Source organism: Homarus americanus, unplaced genomic scaffold (genome assembly GCF_018991925.1).
Source record: "Homarus americanus isolate GMGI-L3 unplaced genomic scaffold, GMGI_Hamer_2.0 scaffold24523, whole genome shotgun sequence".
In the NCBI taxonomy this organism is placed as follows: Eukaryota; Metazoa; Arthropoda; class Malacostraca; order Decapoda; family Nephropidae; genus Homarus; species Homarus americanus.
In genome coordinates, this window is record NW_024744357.1 from 1,684,028 (window position 1) to 1,695,285 (window position 11,258).

Here is an 11,258-nt window from a genome sequence, read left to right on the forward strand (position 1 = left end):
TATCAGCAAGAGCTGAGAATGGGATGTACAGAATACGTCAAGGGTGACGGTAACTCAAATAAAGTTTCATGGATTCACTGTGGGTCACCAGTGCTGTAGCGGTGGTGGTGCAGCTGGGTGGACAGACGGGCGGCCAGTTCACGCACCTGCCCCCTGGGCCACACAGTAGCTTTTCAGCTTGAGGGGCAGTGGTTGAACTTGAAGAATTTGGGAAATACCTAGATTAAAGTCTGAATACTATTTCATAAATATTGATGAGACTTTTTCACTCACCTTTTTAACATATATATAATTATATAATACGTATATCATCACAAATACGATACAGTACAGATGGGTGAATATAAATAAATATTGATTGAGACCCTTTGTTTGAATAACAACAAAATTGTGGATGTGATCACTCGAGTAGGGCTTAGCTGACCAAGGCCTCTTCACCCCGATCCTCGCATATTTCAATTTTTATCCTTAATATATTCCATTTAGAAGATTACAGACCTGAGCGGCAATAAGCACCTAGGGCACTGTAACCTGTTCCATGAATTGCAACCATAAAGAAACAACTGTAAGACAAAACGTGTTAAAGGAAGGAAATTATAGTGGCATAAACAATGAATAAACCTGCCTCTCATCCAGCCACCACAATACACCAACGTCTGCCAATTCAAATCAACCGCCACTGTGCTCAGGTTGCTGCTACCATCTGGTGGCCGCCACTAGATTACTATCACATAAACAAACATTCCCCCTCCCCATAGCGACCCTCTCCACGTTTTTTTTTTTTTTTTTTTTTTTTTTTTTTTTTTTTTTTTTTTTTTTTTGCCATTTCACTAACTACCTTTAAGTTATATAGGGAGATGGGGCAAAATAAAACAAAGAATACTTTACTCTAGTGTTCGGTGGAAATTTATAGTTTTCGCGTTATTTTCACTCTCTGATTTCACGTAAGAGAGCATATAACTTTGCGGGTATACAGCATATCTTGTTTACTTCTAACTCAACCAATCAGCAGTAGTATCGACATTACGTGATACTCGTGAACATACTCTTAATTTTTACTCAACCGATCAGCGCAAGTTTCAATATCAAGTGAATTTGATTTAGTGGGAAGGTGGCTTCTGTCTGTCAAGGTTACTCGGTGGAAGATTGGCGTGTAATTCAACGAGTATTTTAGAATAAAAGCGCAGTTGTTGGCATCTCTCATGGTGTTCTCCTTGGTTCAGTAAAGTGTCCATGGTATGATTCAGACTGTCTGTATCGTCAACCCTCCTCCTGTTAATTAAGGTAAGTTTTAGTGAGGTAAAGGTAGGTTAAGTTAGGTTTACACACCGGGGGATCCTTCTGGTTAGGTTAAGTCATGCATGTGTAATGATATTTGAGAGTCGTTTTTGGTAACTGGGGAGGGAGGGGAGTCATATCTCCAAAAATACTCATCATCGCGAGAAATAAGGTCATATTCGTGTGAAAGATAAAAACACTTTAAAATCATATTTTTGGAAGTAATTTCCATGAATAGTCACTACGGGATATTTACCTCAGTGAATGAATGAAAAAAAAAAATACTGTATAATATAATTAATATTTTATGTAAATGAAAAAGATATGACTGAGTACAGGTATATATATATATATATATATATATATATATATATATATATATATATATATATATATATATATATATTATATATATATATATATATATATATATATATATATATATATATATATATATATATATACCAACAGTCCACATACACACGGACTTCCATATACTGTACAAACAATACCTAACTAGTCGGGAATCGAACGCTGGACCTCTGCGTGTGAACAGGAAGCGCTACAACAAACATGAGGCTTTTCGTTCATAATAATAGCTGTAAGCAGGTACAGTACAACGGGTGGTTGACAAACGTCTTCTATGAACTGCAGTATTCCTGTAGACACCTTTGGCTGATCAGCCATGTGGTAAATGTGGTAAAATTTGAGTTGTGGTGCTTCTACAATACATTGTGTAATCGCTCATAGGAGCGATTTTGGTTTGTGCCGGACATAAAGACCCTTGTCGTTGACGCGATGAGTGTAATTCGGTCAAAACCTGTTGAATACAATTCACATATAACAACTGCTGGTACATCAGGACACAGTTTGAATAATACTTTCAATATACAGTACATAATTACACTTATTAAAGTTATTTAGAGTTCTCAGAGGATTCAACAGTTCACAATCACACTCACGTTTTGGGGTCTAGGGTTAGACCAACGAGAACAAATCTAATGTCCTGCTGGTGATATTGGCTGACGAGAATCCAGATGTTGCCTCGACAGTAGAAGGCGATAGACTGTCCCTCAGGCAGTCACACAGCTGCTACCAGCTCCATCTCGCTTGGTAAGCTATTCTGAGTTGTAAACAGTTTCTTCACTTAACATTTGCCGGCGCGCACATTTAACACCTCACCAAAGTTCGTTGTCAACACTGTCTCTCTCCTCTCTCACTTTCTCTCTGTCCCTCTCTTTCTCTCTCTCTTCTAGTTTATCTTACTGTGGCGGTAACACATTGTGTTTGTCATATTGACATATATCACAGATTTGCATGTCTATGTTCCTATTAAGGTCGAACGAATACATACAATAAACTATTTCTATGTTTTTTAGTAACCTGTTAAAATGCTGTAAAAGCAACAGCTTTCCAACATGCCGCCCACTATCTTTCCTCCTCAGCTGGTCGCTGAGTGTGTTTGCGTTTCAAGAGTATCGTCATTTCTTGACTGATCCAACACCCAAGTAGGTTAGGTTGGATTAGGTTGGGTTGGGTTGGGTTGGGTTGGGTTAGACTGGAAATAAGGAGTAATGATGATACACTTAGGGTGCGAACTCTGTCAGCAAACAGTTGAGGAGGAAAGATGGCGGGTGCCATGTTGGAAAGTTGTTGTTAAATCTGTTGCTTCCTCTGATGAGTCTTCAGCATTGCTGGAAATTTGGTCATTACAAGTAGGGCCCAACTTGGGGTCACTTGCCTCCCTTGTATGTGATAATGTAAAATAAAAGATCTATTGATCACAATCACCGACCAATGGAAGAACGAAATTGTAGAAAATACTCAATTTGGGTTATACCCTTTTAGATAAAATAGACAATTGTAACTGTAATTTAAAATTAGGAAGAGTAGTTGTACTTATTATGCAATTTAACTTTTTGGGGTAATTGTAATTGAAATTAGGGAGAATAAATTGTATCTGTAATTACAATTAATTCTACAGAATTAATTGCTCCAACCCTGCATCGGACACATGAAGGCTCTTCGCTAGCCACCTCATATTTCCAAAACTAATAATAATTTTGTGCAGATTTATTGGACATGACCCCTACCCTGGAACATCAATCCAGTGCGGCTACGCGGCGATGGGACTCAAGCCATGTGTTTTGATCTGGGCACGACTTTCCAAACTTCATATATATACAATCAGAGTAAAGATACATATTACGACAAAAATGACAAAATTCAAACCAATATAAAAACACTCAATTCTTATATGGTCAGTGATTATTTTTCTGAATAAAACTGAACTGCATCCTTCAACAAGATGGTGTACCGAGGGTGTACCGAGACGTTAGTTTTCACAGTTCAAGAATATCTAAATAAAACGCCCAGTAGACGATGGATTAGACGCGAGTCGGATATGGCCTGGCCGCTTCCAAGTTCAGAATCGTCAACATGCAGTAATTCATGTTGGGGGTTAATATAAAGTAAAACCTCACAACTGCTGACTAAGAAATATTGAGGACCTGGACGCAGTCATCAGGAATTGTTTTTTATGAAATTCATCCTTCAACAAGGATTAAAGACTAACAGATCATGGGTATAGACCACTGAGAGCGGAGTGGAGCAAATCATACACATGTGTTGAAATTTGACTGCAAAGAGACTTCAAACCAAACATTTACCTGCATTTCATTTAGCTAGAAAACTGTCATATATAACCCAAATGTTGGTAAAAATTTATGACAGTAGTTCTTGTACCTGTTATTTATGTTGATGTTGGGGGAGGACGTAAAGTGTGTGTGTGTGTGTGTGTGTGTGTGTGTGTGTGTGTGTGTGTGTGTGTGTGTGTGTGTGTGTGTGTGTGTGTAAGTTATACACCGTAATGCTCAAGGTCAGTGACAGTGGACGACTACCCACAATAGAGAATAATGAAGAAGAATGGAGCGAGACAGCATCCCCGATACCTAAGAGGCAATCTGGATTATCTCCGGCAGGTGTGAAGGTGTGCCGAGACGGGTCACGGGAGATGAATGGTGTCCTAGATGATACCAGGAGAGAGGAACGCGAGTGGTGGGGGACGGAGGTGGTGGGGTACACGGGCAGTGAGAGGTGCGGGTGGTGAGGAAACAGCATAGGTACTGAGGAACCCGAGTGGTGGATGACGCTGATAATACTAGGACATGAATACAGGCATCACCGTTGAAGGTGTCAGTGACAAGAAAGCTGCCGTTGCAATTGATGGTATCAAATCCCTTGGCCAAAAGTAAGATCATTTCACAATTTCTGTGAGTCTAATGTTTTATGGGTTTTATTTAGAAGGTCACCATGATACCCATATGTGTGTGTGGTATTTGACAGCTATGTAAAGAGCAGCACAAAAGAACCACAACACATACACCAAATACCATAAGCCGATATGAATGTGGTATCGAACACTCTAGTGCCATCAAAAAATTTCATCTTCCATTTAAATAAACTAAACATTTGATAAACTTACTTGCTCGTTATCTAACACAGACAGAAGTTGAAGTCAGACATGACACTGGTCAAACAAACACCTTCATGGAGACAAACAAGGACAAAATATCTATAAATACTGCAAAAAATTATTTAGGTCAAGAACCTTTGCTCATGCAGCATCAGGGTGTAATACCACATGAGCTCTCTATGGAGCAGACAAATTTAAACCCTTCAGGGTGATACAATCATCTGGGAGGTGGAAGAAGGATATAATTATATTTGGAAACACATCAGCATCTACAAAAGAAATCTGTGATATCGGAGAACGCTTCGTGCAAAGTCTCTATACTGGAGGAGCAAATAAGCAGAGGTGCATTGATTACCTTCGTTAACAACATGCTATTTCCTCTAAGTTTGTGTCATTGGAACGTATGTTCCCTGAGGAGCAGTACTGGCCTGTACCATTGCTTTCATGTTCATCGTGAAGTTAGTACTTGGCGTGATCTAAAAACTGTACTGAATAAGGAGTATTTTGGATATAAGTTGGAGGGTTCATTAGTTACTCCAATAATTACACAACATATTTGCAACACCCTCAGATATGTTTCAATCTATTATTTGCTCATGCAAGACCAGGACGTGCAGTTCTTATAGGTGTTCAAATAACAGACTGCCATACAGCATCAACTGTAAATATGAGGAACAGTGTAAGATAGCACTATGATTCATTTTATTGCCAATTATGTTTATTTAATGTCTGGTTAATGCAAAGAGATCATCAGTTACATGTTTAATTGACATTAACATTTTATTAAGTAAGAAAATCAATGAAGAAACTCGAATATTTGTATTTGATGATAAAGAAATAAATATCCAGAAAGGTTATGAATGCAAGTTATTTTTTTTATATGTAATAATCTATTATTCGATTTTTTCCGAGTATTCATTTCAATAGTCGCCATTTTGGATGTTTACCAAATGAAAAATTTTCCATCATCCCTACTTATGAAATATTGATAACATGAATATATTATATCAATAACATTTAACAAACATTGGAAGAAAAAACTAAATAATTGACCAACTGAGAAGTACAGGTGATTTTTATTGAATCAAAGGCATATTTGGCGGCCATTTTGAATTTGTGATAAATATCGGAATTCTCAAAAAGTGATTCTCGCTGAATTTATTTTGGTGTCTTGTGGACCTTTAATGAACAGCTTTACACACGAGCTGAGAACGTGGTATTGTTACTTGTGTGTGTCTCCTGAGTACTGCAGTGTGTCATACAAGAAAACACACAAACATCGCCTTATTATCTTCTCATCTTTACAGTAATAGTAACATCAAGAGCAAAACTTGTGCTTTGTTCTGAGTAAATATTGTAATATGAAGGTCGTGGTCTTTCACTTACTCTCGGCACCAAAGTCAAGGTGAGACTGTGGGCGTGTCCCTCAGTCTACAGTATTTTACCCGATGCCCATCGCTTGGCCACGCCCATACGGCCTCCGTCGCCCCACCAAGTATATAAGTCTCTCACACAGGACCAGCAGCACCACAAGACCAAGCATCACCACAATGATAGCTAAGGTGAGCATCGCCCATAATATTCGTTTATTAATGATAATAAATATGAACTATGTCTCTCATTTTAGCATGTATAATTAATCAAACCAAACTCCTAAATTGTGAAGAAAGTAATTATAAGATCAGAAAAAATACTTATTGTAAAAAATATATCAACATTAATAGTTTGTATAAGACTCAACATCTTTGTGTCGACGGTTACGTATCTCACATTAGTTTCTTTAGTACACTGTACTGTTGAGTGACACGTGTAAAACATATTAGTAATTTCAGCTCCACATCAAACATTACATAATCAGGTGTTGTCTCTCACAGACCGCCGTCGTGCTGGCCCTGGTGGCCGTGGCTGTAGCAGCCCCCTCCCAGCCCTCCTACGGCAACACCCCCGCACCCGCCTACGAGGTAACTGCCTCCATCACTACTTTGTCTTAACCACAATTATCTTACCTAATTAATTCATATTGGACATGTGTCAATACCATCAATACATTAATAAAATAACTTTCGTGAAACATAAAACGAATTGTTTCCATAAGATAATTTAATTAAACTGTTTTCCAATTACAGGAACCAGCCAAGTACGACTTCAACTACGCTGTGAAGGACGACTACTCTGGCAACGACTTCGGTCACCAGGAGTCCCGTGACGGCTACAACACCCAGGGCTCCTACTACGTGCTGCTTCCCGACGGTCGTCTTCAGAAGGTGGCTTACACTGTCAACGGCGACTCCGGCTACGTGGCCGAGGTGACCTACGAGGGTGAGGCTCAGTACCCTGCAGCCCAGCCCTCCTACACCCCAGCTCCTGCCTACGGCTAAATGAAGAATCTAATGCTATTTATGACTTTATTTATTAAATTGTCAATTATAAAAATGACACCTTTATTTACCTTGAATGATCTGATATAAATGAATATGTTAGGTGAGAGTAGCTCGTGCAACCATGATACTATTGACAATTGTTAAAAGACAATATTGGATTTTGAAGATGAACATATTCCTCCACTCACACACTCTTTTCCCGACTCCACACGCCTCATTCCATCTCCGACACACCCCTACTGTAAACCCTATACACCTTCACCTTCACGACCACCTCTCTCTTCTACCACATATCCCTCTCTTCATCTTCACACATCATTCTCGTTAATTTTTTTCTGCCACAAAAACTTGGGAGACAATATGTATACCTGTCAGGACACCTCAACGGCTCCCGCCAGGTATAAGTAAACATTTACACACCTGCATAAAATTTATAATGGTGAATGTCAGGAATAAAACTCATCACACTACACCTCTACCTATAATAATGAAACATACATCCAGTCACTCTTAACACAACACTTCCGGCAACTCATAACAATGGGAGCATGTTGTTGAAATGCTGCCCGCTGTCCCAGGCCAGTTTAAAGACCAAAGTATTAAACAACAAAAGATCTACACAGTTGATAACGGGACGGCACGAGGGTGTCGAGCTGGTGGTCGGTGGAGCCGGTTCTGGTTGATAGCAAATTGTGTTACTCTGGCTTAGAATGTAATGTAATTTTATAATATTTATGTACATTTGTATGTGGTAGGATTAGGGTAATTTTTAGGGTAGTTTTATATTTATGTACTGTGTTGTATGAGTGTGGCGATTGTTAATGATTGATTATTGCTGGTTGTTAGTGGTTCTTGTCAATATATTGTGCATTCCAACATTGCGTTTGCTACTCCTCTCCTACAGTGATGTAGAATACCTGAGAAAGACTGAATAGTACAGGAGCAATAGGCTAAACATGAGGTGCAATGTAAGTAAACAAAACGTTCGAGTGTGTGGGGGTCCGTTACCGCCCGGTTCCTGGTAAGGTGTCCAGCTCAAGAACAAAATCTCGGAACAAAATTGATATCACAATCTACGATATCTACTGACTTGTATAGTGTATTTCACACACACAAACTAGCTAAGATGATATATCTAGAAGCACCTAAGAGGATATTACTCAATCGAGTACTAGACGTCCTCACAACACGTCACAGCCTCAGGTTGAAGAAAACTTAAGTTCAGGAATTTATCAAGGAATTTTTTTAGAGTGAGAGTTGTGAACTCTTGGAATAATCTGCCAGAGAGTATTGTGACGGCATCAAGTGTGAACACATTCGAGAACCTGACGTGACCAACACTGGCGCAGATACAGATATATTCTGAAACCAGTACATGCCCAGTAGTTGCCAAACATACGTCACAGAGACGTGACCGACCGCCCAAGCTGCTAACAGGCAAATCACTGGCGATGAGGATAAGTGATGTTACTGGGTCCTACACAAATATAATTATTGATTTACAGACACATTAAATATACAGTCAGGCGCGAGTACTTGATAATTACTGAATGACGTTCATAATGAATATTATTCAATCAATCAATCATAGTACCGCCCTCATATTTCAGGGGTGGCGTACACAGTCTTCAACTCTACAACTCTCTAAGGAATCAGTTATTTATTTATTTTAGCCACCTCGGTCTCTCCTCTCCTCTGGCCCTCTTACCATTAACTTTCCTAATGAATATTTCTCGTATCATCCCCTCATCCTTATTACTGTAAAGCTAAAACTACAAGAAGAAATTATTGGATGTAGGAACTATCGACTATTGCCTTTGTATGCCAGTGAGGGAAAGTATATCCTAAGAACATGAATGCCCATTAGGGCAAAATACTATGTACAGTTATTACACAAAAATAATTAACCATCAAATGTTTTATAACTCGTAAACAATAATTATTGTTATTAAGTTTTAATAACTAAAATTACCTGGCTACTGCACAGGATAAAAGACTATGAGAGGCAACAAACAAACAAACACATACCTGTCAAAATACAGAGCTAACGGCGCTGCTAAAATTTAATACAGATAAAATAAAATTGTATTCTATCTCTGTGTCACTTAGTGGTGTATCACTCAGCTGTATATTTTTACTATATCAGTATTAAATATGAATCTTCCCAGCAAGTGAAATATTTACGTCACCTGTTTGTGTGTGTAAGATATATGATTGTGTCACTAGCAGATGCTCTCTCACCTTCGTTCATCCTGTCACAGTTGACAAGTAAGATTTGGGTACGCGCTGAGACCGAGGCGGTGTTACTCGTGTGTGTCTCCTGAGTACTGGAGTGTGTCATTAACACTTATAAGGAAGAACACAAGCATCGCCGTAATATCTTCTCGTCTTTATAGTAATAGTAACGTGAAGAAGAAAACTTGTGACTTGTGGTTTCTGGTTTCTCAGTAAATATTGTATGATAAACGCCGTCTTTCGCTTCTTCCCAGCACCAAGGTCAAGGTAAGAATGTGGGCGTGTCCTACACCCAGGTCTCCCAACTGCCTACCGCTTGGCCACGCCAACACCACCGTCACCGCCCCAACAAAGTATATAAGGCCCTCACACACGACCAGCAGCACCACAAACACAAACATCACCACTATGATCGCTAAGGTGAGCATCTCCCACAGTATAAGTTTATTAACTTACTGTTAACAAATATTGCATGTAACTCTTATTAACAGGTTTTACTGACACAGAAAAATAAATTTAATTTCTATAAATAAAATAACAATATAAGTTTGTAGGACTAAACATCTTTGTGTCCCCAGATACATATCTCACATTTGTTGATCAGTTTCTCTGGCAAACTGGAGATAGACAATTATAATTTCAGCTCCACACCAAATATTATCATGTGTTGTCTCCAACAGACCGCTGTCGTGCTGGCCCTGGTGGCCGTGGCAGTAGCTGCCCCCTCCCAGCCCTCCTACGGCTACACCCCCGCACCCACCTACGAGGTAACTGCCTCCTTCACCACAAGAATTTATTGATGAATATATGTCAATACCATCAAGACAGTAATACATTAGCTTTGGTGAAACATACCGTAGAAAACATTCATTCTCTTACACAGTTCATTTAAACCATTTCCCCATGACAGGAGCCAGCCAAGTACGACTTCAACTATGCCGTGAAGGACGACTACTCTGGCAACGACTTCGGCCACCAGGAGTCCCGTGACGGCTACGACACCCAGGGCTCCTACTACGTGCTGCTTCCCGACGGTCGTCTTCAGAAGGTGGACTACACTGTCAACGGAGACTCCGGCTACGTGGCCGAGGTGACCTACGAGGGTGAGGCTCAGTACCCTGCAGCCCAGCCCTCTTACACCCCAGCTCCTACCTATGCCTAAATGAAGACTCCAAAGCTATTATCAGTATATTTATTAAATAGTTAATTATAACCAAAGAACATTCATTTACCCAGACAGAGTGTAAGTGAATATATTAATTCAAGGTGACAGTAGCTCTTTCAACCTAAAAGTACTGAAAAGTGAAACAAGTAAAACATTAACGGTTTACACAGTGAACACCTCCCTCTGCTCTCCACACACCTCGTTCCCTCTCCCACACACTCCTCCCTAAAACCCCAAACACTTTACCACGCCCCACAGCCCGCTCCCCCTCCTCGAGCACTATGTACTCTCACTTCTTCACACTTTTCTCTCTCCTTCACCTCATCCACACATCTCCCTCTCCATCTTCACACTCTCTCCCTAAAACACATTTCCGAAGTTATCCCTAAAACAAACACTTGAGAGACAATATGTCTCTTAGTTTCTGCTGTCTACCTGTCAGGTCACGTAAGTGGCCACCTAGAGATGCAAGTGAATATTTTCACACCTGCACAAAATAATTAATGGTGAATGTCAGAAATCCAACTCCTCACACTACACCTCTCCTATGTAAGAAAATATAAATCGAGTCACTCTTAACACAACACCTCCGTCAACTTTTACAATGGGATATTATGACATCCACTGAGGCACTATGGTCATAGAGGCACTATGACATCCTCTGAGGCACTATGGTCATAGAGGCACTATGACATCCTCTGAGGCACTATGGTCATAGAGGCAC

At 39.8% G+C, this 11,258-nt stretch overlaps 2 protein-coding genes across 2 annotated transcripts; both read left to right on the forward strand.

Annotated features, from left to right (window-relative positions):
* The first annotated feature begins 6,201 nt into the window (after positions 1 to 6,201).
* Positions 6,202 to 7,186, forward strand: LOC121877754 (cuticle protein 7-like). The gene is made up of 3 exons (XM_042383610.1): positions 6,202 to 6,315; positions 6,628 to 6,714; positions 6,880 to 7,186. Exons 1-3 carry the CDS (start codon positions 6,202 to 6,204, stop codon positions 7,129 to 7,131), a joined length of 453 nt encoding a protein of 150 aa, XP_042239544.1. The 3' UTR covers positions 7,132 to 7,186.
* A 2,552-nt stretch (positions 7,187 to 9,738) lies between these two features.
* Positions 9,739 to 10,582, forward strand: LOC121877780 (cuticle protein 19.8-like). Its single transcript, XM_042383641.1, has 3 exons — positions 9,739 to 9,789; positions 10,050 to 10,136; positions 10,280 to 10,582. The coding sequence occupies exons 1-3, from the start codon at positions 9,778 to 9,780 to the stop codon at positions 10,529 to 10,531; spliced, it is 351 nt and encodes a 116-aa protein (XP_042239575.1). The 5' UTR covers positions 9,739 to 9,777; the 3' UTR covers positions 10,532 to 10,582.
* Positions 10,583 to 11,258: the final 676 nt, after the last annotated feature.

Excerpts from the sequence above, each read along its gene's own strand:
- LOC121877780 (XM_042383641.1), top strand. Across the intron at positions 10,137-10,279 it reads CCCCCGCACCCACCTACGAG|GAGCCAGCCAAGTACGACTT; the intron begins GTAACTGCCTCC and ends TCCCCATGACAG.
- LOC121877754 (XM_042383610.1), top strand. The coding sequence starts at position 6,202 with ATGCCCATCGCTTGGCCACGCCCATACGGCCTCCGTCGCCCCACCAAG. Across the intron at positions 6,316-6,627 it reads TCACCACAATGATAGCTAAG|ACCGCCGTCGTGCTGGCCCT; the intron begins GTGAGCATCGCC and ends TGTCTCTCACAG. Across the intron at positions 6,715-6,879 it reads CCCCCGCACCCGCCTACGAG|GAACCAGCCAAGTACGACTT; the intron begins GTAACTGCCTCC and ends TTCCAATTACAG.